This window comes from Dermacentor variabilis, chromosome 10 (assembly GCF_050947875.1).
Source record: "Dermacentor variabilis isolate Ectoservices chromosome 10, ASM5094787v1, whole genome shotgun sequence".
Classification (NCBI taxonomy): domain Eukaryota; kingdom Metazoa; phylum Arthropoda; class Arachnida; order Ixodida; family Ixodidae; genus Dermacentor; species Dermacentor variabilis.
Window position 1 is genome coordinate 5,798,280 of NC_134577.1, and position 21,618 is coordinate 5,819,897.

Genomic DNA, 21,618 nt, shown 5'->3' on the forward strand with positions numbered 1-21,618 from the left:
CGCATTACCGTAACGCGCAGAAACTAGTAGCGGCGCTGCACGGTAGCGACACAATTAATGCGATACATTGACGTAATTGTTCTGCGGAATCCCGCAACGTGGAGAGAAGCAATTAATGATAGCAAAATGAGGCGCCCACCCAATCGTAGCAGTTGCTATACATTGTGTCCAACAGAAGTGGGTACTGTTTATATTTTGCTGATGAAAGAACTGAAACAAACACAGTCGACTCTTCTTAATTCCACTTTACACTTAATTTAAACGCACTGGAAAGTATAAGCGAGAAACCATTCATTGCTGTGAACGAAAAACTCGTTAGAGCGTGAAATCATGCCACTTCGGTTAGTTCGACCACCACTGGCACCCCCTCATGCGAGCAGAGGTTACTAAAAGGACTACTTGGGCTGTCTTGAACAATGTCCCTTTTTGAGGATTTTGGCTGGGCCGACGACAGTGTTGCGGGCCACTGACCGACGGCATATAGTTATTGAAATGCAGTATTGAAATAATCTGCCCACGGCGAAACGGCTGCGGTGGTGGATAGATGGCGTTGCGCTGCTGAGTTCGAGGGGGTGGGTTCGAACCCGACGTTACGACCGCATTTTGATGGGGCAAGAATGCTCGTGTACTTCGATTTGGGCGCCCGTTAAAGAACTCCAGGTGGCCAAAGTTAATCCAGTGTCTCCCACTACGCCGTGCCTCATAATCAGGGCGTGATCCTGACAAGTAAAACTTCAGAATTTATTTTTCCACAACGACATACTACTTCAAGCAATTGACTAAAAAATGAATTGGTTCTTTTTGCCGCCGTTTGTTCATTCGACAAAATCACGCGATCCCTCAAGGTTCAACTTAAAGGGAGTGCACTCTAGTAGAACGTTATGATAGCCCCCTGCGGTGGCTCACAGTGGCTATTTGGCGCTGCGCTGGTGAGAACAAGGTCGCGGGTTCGATAATTGACAACGGAAGCCGCATCGTGTACCGTGCTTCGCGCATGTTCCCGAAATCCAGGTGGTTAAAGTCCCTCAGAGTCCACTGTGTAGCTACGGGTCATTAAACCCCGCAATTTAAGTTTCATAACATGCCTGACGAACTTGGAGTATACTTGATGCAGCATTCGTGCAACATTGTAAGCAAACGAATTTGACGTGAAGAAAGGGGGCCGCCTTCTTGTCCTGTAGCGCATATAATACTGTGCTCAACAGGTTGGTGTGCGGTCTGGCCACCCTGAGTACTAGCCCGACGCCCGAGGCCGGCCGCGTGGTGCTGATGCACCTCATGATCTCCCTGGGCATCCCGCTAGACGGCGTCGGCATTCTGCTCCACACGGACTGGGTCATGTGCGTTACCGCCAGCCAGGCTTGTGACATTCTAAGAGTACACTCAGGGCGAAATCGCTCTTGTTAGTACTGTAACAAATGTATATAATTATAGGCACTGCTGCAACCAACTAATGCAAAAGCAATACATAACTTCCACGCGAAACGCGTGGAACGTAGCCTCAGCTATTTCTGCATAAGTTGTGCTCAGTTTAAGCAAAGAAGCTCGAGTCGACGGCTCGAAAGCAAGGATGGACTCGGTAAGGCGGGTGGTCGGGACAGCGAGGTCGGCGCTTGTGTTCTCCTATTGTGTCCACGTTTTGTACGCCTGGAATTTGATGCCATGGAGAGCAGCCTACACTGACCAGCTTGTACAGACATCTGCTGTTCTATGACGCAGACGTCGCCGAAATCGGCGACAACGAAAACAGACTTTGGAAGGTTAGACTCTAAATAGCAACACCACATATCAGTTCAGACTGGCAATGTATTTTCATTCATTTGGTGGCAGAGGGTTGATTACTAGTGAACTTTGTTAAATTTCGTGGCGGGACCTGATCACCGGTACGCGAGTGTGACGTCATGAATTTCATAGAGTATTTCTCCTCTATGCGCTGTTTTGCAGCAGGTAGAGTCCTTTATATTAGCTAGGAGACTTCTTTCGTTGTAGTTTCTTTTTTGAGAATGAACTGTAGTGTTCTTTATGGAAACGTATACCCGAGCTGACGTCAGAATCTATGACGACACTGCCAGCTGGAGCCAGAATATTTCATTTTGTGGGTCTTTCCAAATCACCTCTACCGAGAGGTTCAGCCCCTATCAGATAAGATTAATTGACTTATTCGGCTTGCCCTCACACTCCTTTCTTTTAGCAAAGCTATAGCATTTCAGGATCCGAATCGAATGCCACGCTTATGATGATAAAGTGCAATAAGACGCACAGGACGTGCAAAATCTGACGCCCATCGTTATGGATACCATCGTCACGCGGCCTTAACACCCGAGGTTGGCTGCATTGCTTCAGTCGGCGGCTGCGAGAGTCGATAACCTGCACGAAACACGGCCTCAGTGCTTCGATAGGTCAGCGAGCGTTACACAGGGCGTTCGTGTTGTTACCGATGCGCGCTTCATCGTGCACTGCGCGCGTGATGTCCTCGAGACGGAGCTGGTCAAACAGCGCTCGCAAAAAGCATTTCCTGTGCCGTGCGTCGCAGAAATCGTCTGTCCACGGCGGTGAACGTGCTGGGCGACGCCGTGGTTGCCAGCGGCACGCAGGCACTGTGCCGGTCCACGCTGGAGGCGCCCGGCCGCGGCGTGGAGCCCGAGTGAACGTGCAGCCGCGGCGACCGTGGCGGGTGCGGTTTCTGGCCGCCGCTGCGTGTGTACGATGGCACGCCGGGGGACACTGCTTGTGTGGTTTAATTAAACCGCGAACAACCACATGCAACGCATACCTACAACGTTAGACCTTGACTGTTTCGGGTGTAAAGAATACACCATCAGGAAATCGGGGCCCGTATTCACAAAAAAGTTCTTACGGTAGAATTCTTGCTCAGAGAAAATTTCAGCCGATCGATCTTGGTGCCGAACATATTATTAGCGAAGGTGGCTCTCCGATGGCAAAGAGCACATAGAAATTAAAAGCTTTGCCACTACGGCCCCGGATATTTAAAACGCGTGATGCGAATCGGATGTCGATGTCAATAAGGCGAGTTATGAGAACATAGCAAAGTTTTGCGCGTGTGTGCGCGCACATCTCGTCTGCATGCGCCCCCCAAAAAACAGCGAAGTGAATTTACGGTGTCCACCTTTGCCTCTAAAATTTTAAGTATTATGTGGAAAAATACCAATAGAATGAAAACAAAATATTTGAATTATTTAAATTTATTCTAGGGCGAACGTTATATGCCATTTGGTACACGTTTAGAATTTCTAAATATGCAGGTAGAACCAGTAGCCCACTAGCCGGGTCCCTAGACCGGCCAGGGGCGACAAAACAGTGGCTTGCTAGATGCGCTCGAGAGCGCTTGCGATGCACGGCAAGTGCCGGCCAAAAATGTGTTCGGGTCGAACCGGCACGCGAGGGAAGAACACGGTCCCGTGTGGCGCACGTGCGCAGTGTGGTGCGCATGCACCCGTAAGTGAAATCGGAATCCTGGAAAAAAAGCTCTCTCTGCTTTGAACAACGATATCCACGTGTTACTTAAAAAGGTTTGGTATATGAATAAGTTTTATATGCGTGCGTGTGTTTGACCTCCGAGATGCGCCGTCGAGGTATCGGTGGCACTTGATTTCCCCAAATACCTAGAAACACCGGACAGAGACGTGCCGGACCGTTGAAAGCAACGCAGAAAGTTGACAATTTAGCCGATTCACTATATATTTATAGCCAGCCTGTGTCCCCACATGCGGTAATTTTGTGTATGGCTTGTTGTTGACACGGTATTTTGTTGGGATAGTTAGTGCACGTCGATAGGTACGGCCAGCATAAAGCTTGCGCGAGGACGACATAAAGAAAGCCGCTGGCCGAGAACACCGTTGTTGCCCTCTGAACGCGTGGCTCATATACCGGCCGCCATATGGGGGATTGGCCCAGACTCGATTTTAGAAAATTGCATAGGTCATGTAGAAAAAGACGAATAAACGGAGCAGGCGGGCACTGCAAAGAAGTTGGAACAATGAGTAGCTCTTTGGTTTATTCGCGTCTTGTTAGTTTTTACACATTTTTTGGTGCCGAAAACCTCCGTGCGGACTCGTTACCTTCATCGCACGTCTCCAAGGGCCTTCTACTCCACCTATTCGCGCTGCGAGCGGCGACGAATGACTGGATAACGCATCGTTCATGATCGGAGACCAGACATCTATCGAGAGCTACCCGGATGGATCGCCTAAAGGCTAAGCGGTCGGCTCGACGAGCATAGAATACGAAGGTTCTGCAGGAAGCACAGTTGCTACTTACAGATCCTATCGTGGACAAGCCCAAGCTTTCAGGTATTTTTGACCGTCTATCTGCTAGCAACAACGAGCTCTCGAAACTTAACGATGCACTCGAAGAGCACATTGCCGTCGATGAGCTCGAAGCAGAATACATAACTGCTGCAGAATATAACAATCAAGCTATCAGCATTCTTGCCGAGATTTGGTGCTAGATCGACGCTTTTGGACGCGTGGACAGTACAGCGGAGACTGCTCCTAAGAATGCAACCCCGACAGTTCCTGACGCTATGCCCAGAATTAGCCCAAAGCTTCCGAATTTTGATATGCCGACATTTAAAGGCGACATTCACAAATGGGCACGTTTCTGGGAGCAGTTCGAGCAGACTGTTCATCTCAACAACGCTGTATCGACAACGACGAAGTTTTTATATTTATGGCATTATCTTGCCGGGGAAGCGGCAGCGGCCATTGCCGGTTTACCGACTTCTGAAGCTTGCTACTCAGATGTCGTAGAACTTCTCAAAGAATGTTTTGGCGATCGTCAAAGGATAGTGCAGCACCACTTGACAGCGCTTCATCATCTACCTCATGTAAAGCCCAGAAGCGACGTACGCGGCCTCAGGCAGCTGTATGATGCCGCGCAACTAAATATCCGCTGTCTGACTGCACGAAAAGTACCCACTCTCAGTTTCTCTGCAATGCTGATAGATATTCTGCAGAAGGCATTGCCATACGAGATCGTTCTTGCATATACACGAGGAAAGCGAAGTCAGACTTTACGTCAACATGGGCCTGATACGAGCTTCTCGGAGCCAGCACTGGCAGCTGCAACATCGGAAGCAGAGTTAAAAGAGCTGCTCATGTTCACACGGGTTGAGTTAGAAAGCCGAGAGCACTGCAACACATCGTCACAACGATCTGTCGGTGACCGTGCTGAGAGAACTCGAGGGAGCAGCACCGCTTCCCTACTGCACTGTGCATCATACAGCTGGAGCGAGTGTTTCTTCTGTCGATCTAAGAAGCACGGTACACGCGCCTGCGACGCCAACCTCTCTCTTGTTTCCAAAAAAGAGAAGCTAGCTAAGGATAACCGCTGTTATAGATGTACACCACGAGGTCATCAGGCACGGTCTCGCCATGTAAAACTCACGTGCTCAGCTTGTCACGGAAGACACGCCTGGAGTATGTGTGACCCGAACTACAGAAAGATACTACAGCGTAAACTTCGAGATCAGCGATGGCTTCAGGTAGCACAGCAGGGGTAGTCTCGTCGCAGTCAGTAATGCTTTGCGACAGAGATTCCTCAAACGCTTGTGCAAGAACGGACAGAGAAGTGTACCTGCAAACTTTTCGTGCTTTTGTCATTAAAAATAACAGGTCCAGATACATCAGAGGGATTATGGATGGAGGCAGTCAGAGATCATTTATCACGGAAGATCTGGCTGTAGAACTAGAGCTGCAAGTACTGGGAGAAACCAGAATTTCATTCAACACGTTTGGCAACGCTTCCCCAAGTTCTGCTGAAATACGAAAGGTTGTTGAAGTACCACTGCGTAGTCAGCACTGTTCCGACACCCGTATTGTTCAAGCAATTATAGTTCGAGTTATCTGTCACGAGATTGCTGCGCCGACAGCTGATAACAACTTTATTCGGAAGCTGCGCTGTGCGGCCAAATTTCTTGCCGACGACAACAATTTTCTTGAAGCGGATACTGAGAACGGCCTCAACTTGTTGATTGGAGCTGACCATCTTCGGGAAATCATGACGGGAGAAGTTGCAAGGAGCATAGAAATTCCAGGACTGGGCGCAATCAACACGGCATTCGGATGGACACTGCAAGGACCGAATCGCCAAAAAGCGTTTTTTTTTTTTTTTTTTACTGCGACGCTAACGTTATTGTCGGCGTTCGGCGAGTGGGAACGATTGCTGACGACGACACAACCTCGCAGATTCTAGTCTGGCAGCTCGAAGCAATGGGCATCACAGATTCTGGTGAACCTCCCCCTCCTGAGTCCATTGCACGGTTCCGAGGAACAATTCGCGAGAAAAATGGCAGATATACCGTGGCGCTGCCTTGGAAAGATCAGAAACAGCTACTTGGAAGCAACCTTGATACCGCGCTCGCATGTCTACAAAAACTGGCAAAGAGGCTATCTATGAATGAAGGATTATTGGAGCGATGCAACGCAATCATCCGACAATACCTGGAGCTAGGACACGCTGAAGTGATACCTAAGAGTGTTCCTAGGAATCGCTGACCACCAAGCTCCGGGTCGTGTTCGACGCATCGTCACACGCTCAAGGCTTTCCATCACTCAACGACTGCCTGGATAAAGGGGGTGAACCTAAACCCAGAGATACTACAAGTACTGCTTCGCTTTCAGTGGTTTCCGGTGGCCATCAACTGGAATATCGAGAAGGCATTCTTACAAATTAAGATACAGGAGACCGACCGAGATGCGTTCCGACTTCTCTGGTTTGATGTCATTCCCGTCACCCAAAACAGTAACATTGTCGAATGGCGCATGACCCGGGTACCGTTTGGATCAACATCAAGCCCTTTCTTGCTCATGGCGACTATTCATTACCACTTGGACGCCGCTTGTGAGGACAAAGCGCTTGCTTCTATTTTGAAGAAGTCCTTTTATGTAGACGATTTACTGGTGGGTGCAGAGACATTCGAAGATGGTCTGAGCATCTATTTGCGATCGAAGGCTATTATGCGAGATGCAGGCATGGGTCTCAGAAAATGGAAGACCAATAACCAGCAACTATAGAACATATTCGAGAACCAGGAGGAGCAAGCGGAAGGTACATCAAAGGAATCAACTGCAGTTTTGGGAATGCAATGGGATGCCGAAACTGATTACTTCAAATTTTCTTCCAAATCTATAGCCCAATACTTAGCCTCTGCGCAGCCGGACACAAAACGTACACTACTCAAGGCTGCTTCCCGAATTTTCGACCCTCTTGGTATTCTCTCGCCTTTCACCGTCACAGCAAAGCTTTTGTTTCAACGACTGTGGCTTTTAGGCCAGTCTTAGTATGACCAGTTACCAGAGGAGATCAAGACCACGTGGTTTCTTCATGCTGCGGCAACTGCGCCTTCTTTGCGTGCCTGTGCTCTCGAGATGCTTTCTGTCGTTCGGCGATCGCTTCTCGTATCTCCTTGTTCCACCAGCTTTTCGGTTTCTTTTTTCCTTTCCAACGAACATGTTGTTTCTCTTTCCGTATTTCTGTCGTTATTACTTAGAAGCTCACCATATTCCTACTCTTTACTTGGCCATTTGCCAACGTCTTCCTCGACTCTAGTGACTATATTTGCTATTTGTTCAGCGTTCAAATTTGGACTGGCCATTTTGCGCTCCTTGCTCTCTTTCCCAACTACATATCCCACTTTCAAATTGATGCGTTTATGGTCACTCACTATGCTGTTATACCCTTCCTCATCTATGACCGTTTCTCTCAACTTATTAAGTCATTCTGTCACCAGACAGTAATCAATGGTCGATTGCCGGTTTCCCACTTCCCACGTGATCTGCGCTTCACACTTAGGCCCTGTATTCACTATAACGAGGTTATGTTGCTCACAAAAGTCTAGCATTAACTTCCCGATGTTCGTTACATTCGATATGTCAGCGCCACCTATCGCTACAGTCAGGAGATAACCGCAACGACGGCATGCGGCCACTGATATCCGAAGATCTCGCGGGCCAACTAAAGCTGTAAAAAACGTGCGCTGCTTAGCGTACGCTAAACTGAACCTGTCTAATGACATCATGTCCCACCAATTCGGAGGGCTGTTGCCCTTTCCCTCCGATGGGAGCTTTGCCGGAAACAGACGCACATCACTGGGCACAAACAGGGGAAGGGGTTTCGTACACTGTCTCCGCCCCGGCGTGGACTTGCCAAATTGGGGCGGCTGACAGGTGATGGACCGTATCCTTCCTCTATTTGTCCAAACCTCTCCTGACCGAGGTACTCCCGTACTGGCCACTAATCATCCCTTTTGAGAACCATTTTGACGAGGCCGTCGGCCCGTTCACCATAATCGTGCTAGCCGCGACCGGAGGCTGTCGCGGGGTGAACGGCCGATCACAGCAGCGTCCAGCAGGTGCTCTACTCTCTCGTTATCCTGGTTTTTTTTTTTTTCGTGCGCGCATGTGTGTGTGTGTGTGTGTGTGTGTGTGTGTGTGTGTGTGTGTGTGTGTGTGTGTGTGTGTGTGTGTGTGTGTGTGTGTGTGTGTGTGTGTGTGTGTGTGTGTGTGTGTTTTGGAATAGAAGTCCCACAGACACATGTGCGCGTGGGAGTGCGACTGACTCGAATAACGGTTCGCTACCGATGAAGCACATGTTGAAAACAAATATCGAGTGCCGCTTCGCTTATCGACGCAGCCCTACCGCCGCGCTGCGTACACAGGGCAGAAAGCAAGGAAGCGAGGTTCCAGCCACATGCAGCAGGAGACGCGTCGCACCATGCCTCTCCTGAGTTACAAGGTACGTGAAAGCACCTCCATTCTTGGGCGCACAAATCAATCGAGCCACCGTGATTCTGTCGTGCAAGGTGTCCGAAGACATGTCACTCATACGGTGTGAGGTTTAGATAGTACGATGAAAAAAAAAAGAAATACATGCACTTGAGATAACTTACCGAGTAGCCTGCGAAAAAAAAAAAAGTTGAATAAACTACTAAATTGATAATTCACGTAAGTTTTTGAGTAAAGTACAAATTACTTCAAATAGGCATTTAGTTACTTGCAGGATACTTATCGGAGATATATTCTTTTTGATTTTGAAATGAGTTAGATCATGATGTTTAACGTCCCAAATTAACACGCAGGCTATGACAAAAGCTGTACTTGGGAGCCACGAAATAATTTTCGACCGCCTATTTTTTTTTTTTACGCGAACCTAAAGCCCGAAGTTGAAAAAAAAAAGTACTGAAACAAAATACCGCGCTTCAAAGGGAATGCTTTACTCAATCTCACAAGCAGTTGCCCCCAAATTTGCGCTCCAAGTTTGAGCCGAAGCGCAAAGATTTCACGTACGCCTTCTAAGCGACCCGCGGCGCTACGCTGTGCACACACCCTTCCTTTTCTTGGATCTAGGAGTGCTGCATTAATGCTTTCGCGCATGACGAATAGTTTGGCGTTGTGCAGTTAATTTTTTTTCTTAATTGCTGGCGGGAAGGTTTCTACGTGCGACACGATAGAATAATAAAAGGAAGGAATGCATCTCGGCTGAACGTCAACGCTGATTTAATTCCGCGAGCCATGCGTGTTTACTATTACAGGTTATAGGTTACTATTAAGTCAACGTGGACTGTTGAAATACCATCACAGAAACCTCGAAACGCTTGTTTCGTGCCAAGAAGAGACTTATTTTAAGAGAAAATGCGTTCTGAAGCGTCCGCGTACCTCTAGCGCAGTTCAAATCGCCCGCCCTCCGATCGAGGAGTACTGACATCATGGCCTCATAGTGACGTTGCGCCATCGGTGAGTAGGTCGGCGTCCGCAGACGGCGCTACGGCTTTTCTGCGCAAAACGCGAACGCGCGGCCAGAAACAGAGCCAAGACAGAGCCGACAGCAGAGCGAAAGCGGGAGTATGGTGGCTAGCGGAAGGAGAAACGAATTACGTCCCACATTACGTCCCACGGCACACGGAGAGTCCGTTTTCGTTAAACTATAGGCTGCGGCGAGCTCGCAGCGTGGTCGGCGTGGTCTATGAGAAGCGACGAGCCTTTTCGCACTCGCAACAGGGTTAAAATTTGCGAATCGACGCAAAACTCGGCCTAGAAACGTGCTTCGCCACAGCCAGGGCTCAATACGACCCAAGCTGGCACGACCCAGATATCGTTTCCCGCACCGCCCCCAGGCGCCGCTACTATACCTCAAACTCCAGCGCAAGACGCCCATAAGCTGGTATTTCATTCTATGACGCTAACTTCGCCGCTCGTCGCAGTGGACCCTGACACCGACAGATTGGCTCGCGATGGTGGGCTCAACTTCAGCGATTTGAGCACCGACGAGCGCGACCTGCTGCTGAGGGCTCGCACTGCCGGCGTCGTTGCGTACTACGACGGCGGCCTCGACACCGGCTCTCCGGAGCGGGAAAGCAACAAGGGCTTCCCACGACATCACATGGACGTGGCATTCTCGCTGCTTGTTCCAAATGAAAGTTTCGCGAGCCAGCAGAACCCTCACAGCACGACGCGATAACGAAACTACTGAAACTCCAAAGCGTGCGCGGCGCAGAGTCGAGCGCGCAGAGTCGAGCGAAAACGAAACCTTTCGAACACCCATATTACTGAAGGGTAACGTCAAAATGTTATTTTTTCTTAGAATCGAATAGACGTAGACAAGTAGCATTTTTTTCCGTCTTATAATCGAATGAAATGATATTTTTAATACGAGTAGTTGAGTATTAGTAACACAAATTATGAGGAGTCCTTTCGTCATCGGGCTAGTACCGGAATGTCGCTGGGGGGTCTCAAATCGTGTCATGCATTTACCTCAATTTCTCGGTTACTAAAGCTCTGTTCGCGATTATATTGACACCTTAGACGTTCTAGAACATTGCTCTACCACTTTAACTTGAGTTTCTGGTAACCTTTAGTGTCCCTTTAATGTGTGATTCGGACGGTTTAGTTGTTCTTGTTCCCTAGTGAAATGGCGCAATCCACTGAAACCCACTGAACAATGAAATGGCGGCATGCCAAAAATAAGTGCTGCAGGGATTCACTCTCACTGCTTAAAGGACGCAAAGGTGACGTAGCCAGTCCCCACCTGTGGAGGTAAAAGTTCAGTGGGGGGACTCGGCACCGCAGTCCTGTAATCGTTACATCAATTTTCTCGTGGAGCGCCATTTGCTGTTCCAAGGAAAATTGGGATGCGGGAAATCAGATTTTAACAACGATAACAGCGCGAAGTTAATTGCAGTAGTATATATATATGTTTTTTAACCGCGCCGCAGTGTTGAGAGCTGACGTGGGTAAAATGGGGATTAGAGGACCATCGTGGGGATGCGAGTGCGTCTGCACGGGAGGACGCTTGAGCTCGGGCCCGAACTCCGACATTGAAATACACGTAAAACGCAAAAACGTTTTTCTGAGATCAGCGCGGGACCGATTTTAATGAAATTTATTGCATTTGAAAGAGGAAGTTAATTCTAGTGACTGTTCGAAGCGCAATTTCCATTTAAAGCATGAATTTTGTCTAATAGATATTCAAAAATACGAAAGTTCGAAAAATATAGAAGCACGACGTTTACAAATAATAGCTCTGCTTTAAGAACAGATATCGCGGCTCCCTAAACGGTATTCATTAGATCATTCAAAGTGGACAAATTCGGTATGTCATTTTGCATCTTATCTGAATTTGTTACGTTGCGTACAAGGCTTCTGCAAAAGCTGCATTTCGATATTATCAAACTTTTTTAGACTCATGTGTAACATATCAATTTTGCCCGCTTTAGATGCACTATTAGATGCAATTGCAATTAGAGCAATTTTTCATTGCTGAGTTAGAGTTGAAAAATAGATAGTTTGGTTTTCTGAAAATTTTCAATTTTTGCCACTTCTTAATAAAATATTGATGACCTAAATCAAAAATTCGAAACCAACAGTCACTAGATTTTCAGTTTTTTTATATGCAACAAACCTCTTCAGTTTTGGTGCAGCGGTTGCCGATAAAAACGAATTCTCCTTTTACATGTATTTAGATAGGAGCACACGAGCTAAAGCTTCCTCTTAAAGCTAGACCTTTGTGGCCTGGCACCCACAATACACGAACGAGACGTAAGTGTCTTAAGAAGAGAATAGAAAGTTTTTAATGAGTCTGACAATTTGGGTCTGGTTAGTAAAGAAGAGACAGAAAGGCAATCAGTTAACATGATGGCTGATGGCTGATGACAAAGGCGGTGGTAATTTGCGTAAAGCTGAGACAACTGCCAGTAATTCCGCCTGAAAGATATATAGGCGTGAAGTCAGGTAGCCGAATAAAAAAAAAGACCAGTTTAGTTGTGATACAATGCCCGCCCCTGCCTTTTCTTCACAGACGGAAGCATCAATTGCTATAACGTATGGTCTTTGTATCCAGGTGTGCAAGGTGGTCTTCCAGAATACTCTTCAGATATTAATACGGAAGACGTTCAGCATTATTTGGAAAAAATGTCATAAAATTCAATTTTAGCATCTGGAACCGAGGAATTTAGTAAGACCACCTCGGGGGCATAGTTGAACGCTTAATGGGTCCTATAGTTTTTGAGCGAAGACAACTTGAGGGCAACGTGAGCAATTCCACTGACATTTAAAAAAAATGAGGCCGGTTCATTAACGAAAACATATCGTGATCTCCTCTGTGGTGATGCGTATATATTTAGAAAAGTTCGTACTGATGGAATATGAAATCGCATGAGAAGACAGGCCTGCTTCTTCATATAAGATATTGTTAGCGACAAATTTAGGAAGCCCAAGACATAAATGTAACGCCTCTCGTTCTAATAGAATCAGAGGCTGAATTTTGTGTGCAGGTCCGCCAGAAAGCAAAACGCAGCCAAACCCCCTTGTCGGGCGAACGTACGTGCAATATAACGAGAACATGCAGACGCAACCCTGACCGATTGCTGCTGAGTCTGCGTAGCGTTTCTACTGCGCGTGGCCCCTTTGAGGTAATGTGGACTTCTAAATGCGGACTCCAATTAAGAATTTAGGTGTGCATTACTTCCAGATATTCAAGTGAATCCACCTGTGGGATACTGTCTTGTCGATAAATTTGCACAGGAGCGCTTTGAGGGCGAACTAGGACGCCGATTTTTCTGATATTAAAAGAGGCTAATTCCATCAAGCCACATTTCTAGGCAGTTCATATAAGACTGTAGAGTTTGATACAAAACATGCAAGTCTACTGATGCAGCAAAAAAAAAAAATGCAATGTCGTCGGCGCATATGTACACATGCACATCCTGTTGCAAAGGTGCAGTACTCATTAAAACATTATACAGCAATGAAGATAGGACTGATCCCTGTGGTAGACCTCTTCACTGTTGATAAGCTGATGAAGACAATCTCTGTAGAGAGCAGTAAAATTCCCTGCCGTTCAAACATTCACAAACCCACGCGACAAAATATTTTGGCAGACCAGCATTCCGAATAGCGTTTATTAGGCTTACATGTTCTACGCTGTCATACGCCTTAGTGATATCCAAAGTGACTAAGGCTGCATATTTTTTCTGACATTGAGCTAATTGAATACGACTTTCTAGGTTCTAGGCACACCATATCGAGCACCCACATCTGAAGCCAATTTGGCATGGGCTCAAAATCATATTCTCTATCAGCCAATTATCTATGCCGTCGTGTGAGTTTTTCGACGAGTTTTACATTCATGTACGACATATTGGCCTAATGTTATCTAATTCGTAACCGGCACCTTGCTTTTTTAATAATGGGATAACTTTTGCAAATCTCCGTTCTTGGGGAATACACGAATTTTCAATGGAATGGTTTACCATGGTAAGTAATGCATGTGATGATTTCTTAAAGTTTTTAGTATTGCTGCAGTAATGCCATCGGGGCCTGGTGCTGAATTAGGCAGCTGGCTTAGTACATTTTCCAGCTCCTAAATTGTAACTTCTTCGAAGTCTTCACCATGAGTAGGCAGCGTTAACATGATTGGGCAAAATCGACTTAAAGCGACATTCTAGACGTTTAGCAGTATCTTCCAGTAATTTGCCTATTCGCAGGGTGTTTGAACCACAGCGTCGACGTTTATTTGTGCCGGAAGGACCTTTTTATTCCCCAGAAATCGAAAAAGTGGTTTTTTGTTGGTGGCTTTTGAAAGAAATTCGAGGTGCTCACAATCAAAGTTGTCTTTCGGATTTGCAACTGTTCTCTTAAATGTTTCTGCTTCGAACTTATTGCTGGAACAGAGATTGCTAGGACACTGATTATGAAGTAATTTTTGCAACGCTGCTTTTCTTATCCTGTAATCGCGTGAGCACTCCGCGTTCCACCAAGGGTTAGAGGATCCGCTTTTAGTTGAGTGCACAGTGAATTGAGATTTTTTTTGACGGTACCTTTTGAAACAGGCAATAAATTTATGGCTTCATTATCAAATTGCTGATTCGATAAAGCCATGTGTGAGACCTTTTTGAATGTGCTGAAATTAGCAAAAGTATTTGAAGGCATAGTAATTTCAGTCACTGGGCATACGAGCTGAAAAAGAATAGCAAGGTGGTCACAACTTGTGCCCGAGTTTATAGCAGGCCAAATGGAGATAGACAAATTAGTACTAGCGAAGGTGAGATATATTGCGGAAAGTGACTTACTACTAATAAATGTCGGTGTTCGTGCGTTAATGCATGATAAATTAATCCCACAAACGTTTACCACTCCAATCGGTTTTTCACCCCCACGAAGTATGGAAGACGACCATCGGCGACCGTCGTCTTCGTCAGTCCTCGTCATCGTTCGCTCCTGCAGCGCCTCGTGACAATACCACGGTGATGTAGTAATAATGGTGACAGAAAATTGACGCTGTTTGGCAGATAATTCTTCTGAAATAACGTGGCAGTTCGTGCTGCAGAGCACAGAGGCTTGCTTTGCCAGAAAACTCGTAAACCTGAAAGACTGTCCGCGGCGAAACATTGAAATGCCCACTTTCAGGCGGCTAAGGATATACTGACAAAGTGCAGACACATTGCGCTGGCTGACTACTGATCTAGTTTTACGACAGACAGACATTTACATACGCTGAAAGGCTTGTTCAAAGGCGTGACAAACATACGAGACGCAAGGAAGGTGGTCACACGCCGGTGCATCTGCGCGCGACATGCGCCTGGTCATAGGTTCGCAGAAAGTATGCCATTCTCCTGTCACAAAGCAAAACATATGCTGCAAGGACACAATTCTCTTTCAATTTTGTTACTATGTGGCCTTAGGTTATTTTCCGGGTCCATTGGTTGTTTTTTACTACTACTTTTCATATGTCCTATTCAGGCCGGTAACCACAGAAGAACCGATGTAACACTGTAATCTCTTGCAAATTGTACGTTTTTGCTTACAGGTCCAGCTGCACAGCCACCTGGACACGTACATGCGTCACGAGACCATCTGGGAGCTTTCCCAGTTGAGTACTGAAGCGTTGAGGGGGGGGGGGACGCTTTGTTGGGAGGACGAAATATGAGAGCACACGTCACGGGACCTGAGGGCATGCTATCAGTGTATGATAGCATATCTGTATTTATCACTATATGATATCATTATGTGCCTTTAAAGAGTGAAGATTAAATTCCGCTCCGCGTTTAAAAACCATCCTTCGCTGTTGCTGCGTCTGCGCATAGAATGCGGGTGAGAAAGCTGGCTCCAGGATATGCGTCTAGAAAGAGAAGAAAGAAAGACCTGCTTGCACTTTTCCAAGAAGGAAAATTGTTTTAAGTGAGCAGCTTGTGCACACTGCCCGAGCCACGATAGGCTGGCTATATCGGTGACTCGTTCTGGAGTAGCACATGAACTGTTCCACCGACGCTTCTCCTTCTGGAATTGAGAAAGCAAGCAAGTATTAACAGTATATACTTGTGCTGCTTTTAGGAGTCGCAGACAATTTCCATTAGACTGTCTTGTTCTTAAATTATTAGAATGGAGCCTACTTCTGTTAACGCACAGATTTTGAGGCAAGCACCCCGATCCTCCCCCTTCAGCTTCGGATATAGAGAGGTTGGAGACATTGCTTGGGTCCATATCGACGTACGGAGGGGATGGGGAGGCGACATCGTCGAGACTTACAATGGCAAGGACGCCGAGTTTTACGATATCTTTTCTAGTGTCATGCCGGAAAACAATAGAGTGCTTACGTTAAATAACGTATGATAGTCTGCTGACATTGCAGTACACTGTCAGCACTGTTGAATTATTAGAAGAATAAAAGAAAAAGAAACACGATCTACCACATTTGCATAACAATGAGAATATCGTCCAACCCTTTGTTTGCATAACTTATTGCCATGGTGCCTGCGATATTTGAACAACAATTCCAGGCCATTTCACATTTCAATATAGTTTTCTGATTTATCGTTCTAACAGACAAAAGGACCTTGGTCTGAATTACAACACCGTTGAAGATGTCCGGGAACGAACAAGACCTAAGAAGTGCACCAGCCTTGATAGATACCTAAAGGAAGTTCCTACCTTCCTCAGGACCATCCTGTGAGTGGTATTTTCTTCGTGAGCGCTTCAGCGTTGTGGGGTGCAATTTAGTTTGCACATTCATACTGATTATTGGCGTTATGTTCAAAAGGTGGCGCTCGCTGGGTGCAATATCCGGCGACAAGTATAAAGACAGCTAAAAATGTCGCACTTTCACCCGAAAGGCAAGCATCAATTGCGATAGCAAATAAGCAGACAGTCATGCGAAGTAAGGATAGCACTTTTATCCGCCTATAACTTGTAAACATTCGCTTGCTAACTAAATCAATAAGCATGGTGTGAGCGCGTACAGCAAATATGAACCTATCAAACTCGATGGCTGCGGACGCTCGCTGTCAAAAGGAAACGCGGCAGGAGCAGCGAGCGAAGTGACATTCGTGCTGTCTGTCGCTTCAACGCAAAGTGAGCCTATGAACCTACTAGCCGCCGACGCACCTAGACTCTGCTCCCAACGCACGCTTTCAAGATACGGCCGCGCGACCGCTCGCAGCCGCCACATGTGCAGTTGCCGCAGGAGTGGAAAGGAGTGGGGTGTGCTTGTAAGATCGTCTTGAAGTTTAGCGGAATCGGTGTGGTTAGTTGCGATGAACGACGCATGCATCTGCGAAAGGCGTGACAGTTGAATGGAAAATGCAAACGCACATCGCAGCCACGGGGAACGACAGAGCGGACAGTGCAGCTGAAGCTACGACTGGATGGATGGATGGATGGATGGTGTTATGAGCGTCCCCTTTGGAAGGCGGTGGTGGGTTGCGCTAACAAGCTTTTGTTATTGTATCAGGGTGTCTACCAACCGGGAATTCTCAGGAAAATTGAATAGTCTGGAAATACTCAGGGAAAACTCAGAGAATTTGTGCTTCTATCAGGGAAAATTAGCTGGAATTTTATTGAAAGGGAACGAAAGTCGTGTTAATGCTGGCTCCAGTAACAGAGGAATCGCAACGAATCGTCATTGACGCCGTGTCATCGGCACGACATATTGCCAGTGTAGTTAACGACCGATTTTCCAGACGCCCGACTTTTCGGACATGCCCAATAATTCGCACGACTTCGCAGCATCACCACGTACGCCATAGACTTAATATGTGTTACCCTGACTGCAGTTCAGAAATGGCATTAATAAGCCACCACCGCGCCATTTGGATTTCTCGCTGCCTCGAACCGGTGCTGTCGCACACAGATCCGCTGGCAGCCGTAGCCACCACCGCGCATCGTTAATCCTAGCCGCTTCTACGTTCGCTAGCTTCTTGCCATGCGGTACCGTGTTTTTCAGTGAAAGAATTCGCCGCTGTCAGCAATGGCACCGACTCCGTCTTTGTAATTCTCGCGATTGGCTTCGAAGCTCGCAAAGCACAGCGCTTTGCGTAATTCCAATCTCCGAAAGTTAGAATTAGTAAAGGCGAGGCGCAGAAAACCAGGACTCAAGAAGAACACAAACGATCTTCCGATCGCATCTTACTAATCTCTAGTGCGGACATGTTTACTTTTTCCCTGCTCTCGCTGAACCCAAGGGCTTCATGGAGACCAGTGGTGCCTAAATCGACCGCTGGGTAGACGTCTTCACATTCTAAAATATGATCCATCGTTTCCCTAGCTTTACCGCAACCAAGCACATGCTTCTTCCTTCTTATGTCTCGCTTTATAGGTGCGTGTTCTAAGGCATCCCGATCTTGCTTCGGAAAGTAATGAGCTCCCCTTCGAGTTATCATAAGTTGTTTCTTTCCTGATTTAGTTTTTTCCTCTTAAGCAACGACTCATGGCAGGTTTCTTTTCCATTGCCGCCACCAATGAAATTATTTCAGCCTCTCTGACTTTCCGCTTGACGTTCTTTGTTGCTGTGTTGCTCGCCCTACAGGCCGCATACTTGCTGGTGAGCTTCCTAGTTCTTTTCCTTCACTGTGGGTCTTCTTGGCATAACACTCGTTCTTGTGCTCTCTGAATTTAGGTAAAATCTTCGCCTTTCGAGGTGCCTCGCCTCCCCGTCATGCGGCCATGAATGCGGCGCATGCCAGAGGCCCGCCTTGCCAGAAGTCATCGAGGCCGTCAACCGCAAGGAAGCGAGTTGGCTCCCCCAGCGACACCAAAGACACCGAGCTGTACTCTATGTCGGAAGGCGACTCTATCCCACGACGGCTTCATACCAGCCCGGAGTAAGAGGGTGAAGAGAAATATCCTCACCACAGTGCCGTCAACTCCTGGGTGTACAACGACTATGAAGTCAAGGCCTGCGTGCTGGCCACACGTCATCATCTTCATGCCGGAAGAACCCTCAAGCAACCTACGATTGCTGAACAGGCGATCCCTATTCATTTTTCTGGAATGTTCGGTGCCAGATCAAATTAAAGACATCAGAATAAATCAACGCAAGGATATACTCGCCATAGACGTGTACAACGCGAGTGCGATTGGAAAACTTCAAGAAATCATGGAGCTAGGCGGAATCAAAATACGCCCCTTTATCCCGATCGACGATACATCCATAGCCGGTGTAATTTACGACATTGACACTGCCATTCCCAGTGACTACCTAGCCTCATCAAGCCGGCAAACGAGGACACGGTCATTACGCAAGTGCGCCGCCTTGGGAATACGCGCTGCGTAAAAGTAATTTTCAAGGGGCATTGTATACCATGCCACGTTAAAGTCGGACATTTCCGACATCCGGTTCGACCGTTTATCCAGAAGCCGCTTCAATGCCATCAGTGATTCAGGCTAGGACACGGCAAGGGCGTGTACCAATTCGCTACTGTGTCCCCGTTGCGCTGAACCTCATGCAGAAGAGACCTGCGGTGCCACGGTTCTGAAGTGCGCCAACTGTAGCGGCCCTCACGCGGCCTCGTCGAAAGACTGTCCCCGCGTCAAGGAGCGCGCGGTTCTCAAGCAAATGGTCAGAGGCAATTCGGCGCACAGGGAGGCCGCCGAAATAGTCCGGCGTCGACACCATCGCACGTCTTCAAGGAAGGCGCATGCGCGAAGTGATAGTACCATTGCAGCACCTCTTAGTCGCGCCGCGAAAGGGCCTACCACTTCCAAGAAGGAAGCAGCTAAGATTCTTTCGTTAGAGGAATAGCCGACGCTACCGAGCCCCTCCCTTGCTAAGGAACCTCGGAAGGTCGCGGCCCCACCGGCGCCTTCTCCGGCCATGGATGACTCACCTAAAACAGATCGTCAGGTCATCTCGGTGCTACGTTTCCTCATGGAAGCCATCCGAGCGATTTTAGTGGACATGGGGACAACGACTGCTCGAAGCGCACTTAAAGTACTGGACGCCTTAAGCCCAGTGCTTGAATCCCTCAACTAGAAAGATGGCTACCCACACCCCATCCTTCCGAAAAGAAGTCAAGGGAGCGTCCGTCATCCAATGGAACGCCAGAGGGCTAAAATCACGTCTTTCAGATTTTCGTCAGTTTGTATACACCAGTGTATTTCTACTCATCGTCATTTGTGAGCCCAACTTGTCGAAACCAATCAGACTATCAGGGTACGAAGTTATCATCTCTTCAACAAATGGTGCATGCAGCAAAATTATCGTTTTTGTTCGTTGTGAACTTACCTATGTTTTGCAACCAGTTGCGCCCCACGACGACAATCAATATATATGCATCACAGTTAAAAAGAACAAACTCTTGTTTACTCTCATAGGCGTGTATATATCGCCTTCAAGCAATTTTGATACTAAAAAATTACCGGATATCTTGAGTGTTTGTCCCGCCCCATGGGTCATCATAGTGCCGCGGAGAGCTCTCCACATGCTAGTTACGAGCACTCTCGTGAGGCATTACTCATCGCATCGCCATTAGAAGAGCGCCAGCATAGCCTCGCGCATGGCGATACAGCGCGTCTCTCCAGTGCACGCGCACACGGCGGCACCCGAGCCTCCCGTCCAATGAGAAGCCACGGCGTGGCTCCTGGCCTTCCGGGCGCGTGAAAAGGGTGTTCGGCCTGGAGACGCGGTTGACTGTGGAATAGGCTCCTGTTGTCTGTCAAGTAGTACTGAATTTCGATGAGTCTTTCACCATTACGGGGACAAGGTGCATTTATCGTACAGCCGCGAAGACCTGCTCTGCGATATGGGCGCATTCTGCAAAGGTGTCCAGCTTCTCCGCAGTGGAAACAAAGTGGCGTCCGGTCGGGTGCACGCCACACGTCGCTTTTTCGTGGCCTCAGCTCTGCTAGAAGGGGTCCACTGCACGGAGTCGGCTGCTGGGGGTCGCGAATGGAGCACTGTGCCCGGTCAGTTGGCATAACACATCAGCGTACATCGGCACGCGACGTACCGGTGGTGGTTCGTGATGCACAGGCGGTTCCTCACGTCCTGGCGGCAGGATGGCGTGGCGAACTTCATCTAGAATGACGAGAGTAGAAACTGTCGGCGTGGCTTCCGGTAGCTGCAGCTTTCGAAGTTTCTCCTTTACGATTGATCGCACCAGTTCTAGCGCTTCCGTGTTACTGTCTGGGCCTGCTGACAGGAGATCGGCTGGTGCGCTGGTGACATCACGATTGCAGTGATGGGCACGCTGCTGCAGCGCCGTCTCTGTAGTCGTGGCTTTGGTGCGAAACTCGGCAACACCATGTGGTGGGTTGCGGACGAGTCCTGCAAACAGCTCCTGCTTAACGCCACGCATTAGTTGGCGTGATTTCTTCTCTTCGGTCATGTTCGGATCAGCGTGCTTGAAGAGACGGGACATGTCGTCGATATTCATGCCGACACTCTCGTTAGCGCGCTGGTGTCTGGCTTGTAGAGTGCTCTACCTTCTCTCGCCGATCGGTGCTGGCATACGCGGCAAACAACTGTCGCCGAAGTTTTTCCCACGAAGATAGCGCCGCTTCATGATTGACGTACCATGTCCTCGCTGACTCTTCCAACGCGAAGTACACGTTGCGAAACTTCCGTGCCTCGTCCCAGTCGTTGAAATCTGCCACTCGCTCGAAGTGCTCTAACCAGTCTTCCACATCTTCGAACGTATTGCCGTGGTAGGACTCGGGCCTGCGTGGTGGGTACACAATGAGCTGGGACGATGCCACTGGGCTGGTCATGGTTGCACCGTCGCTGGTAACTGTCGCCTGCACTGCTGCAGCAACAGGAAGCGGTCCGAACTCGGACGGGTCTCCTCGGATGCGGCGGCTTGTGCGCTTATGTACTGGAGTCAGTTCCCTG

The 21,618-nt window shown here is 48.0% G+C and overlaps 1 protein-coding gene across 3 annotated transcripts in view; it reads left to right on the forward strand.

Moving 5' to 3' along the window:
- The window catches only part of LOC142559771 (adenosine deaminase-like), a 100,760-nt gene that overhangs the window by 39,106 nt on the left and 40,036 nt on the right, over positions 1–21,618 (forward strand). For all 3 annotated transcript variants that reach the window (XM_075671410.1, XM_075671409.1, XM_075671411.1), the window contains 3 exons: positions 8,653–8,754; positions 15,322–15,383; positions 16,338–16,460. In XM_075671410.1, the coding sequence (XP_075527525.1) occupies positions 8,653–8,754; positions 15,322–15,383; positions 16,338–16,460 (287 nt within the window). The remainder of the gene's footprint in view (positions 1–8,652; positions 8,755–15,321; positions 15,384–16,337; positions 16,461–21,618) is intronic.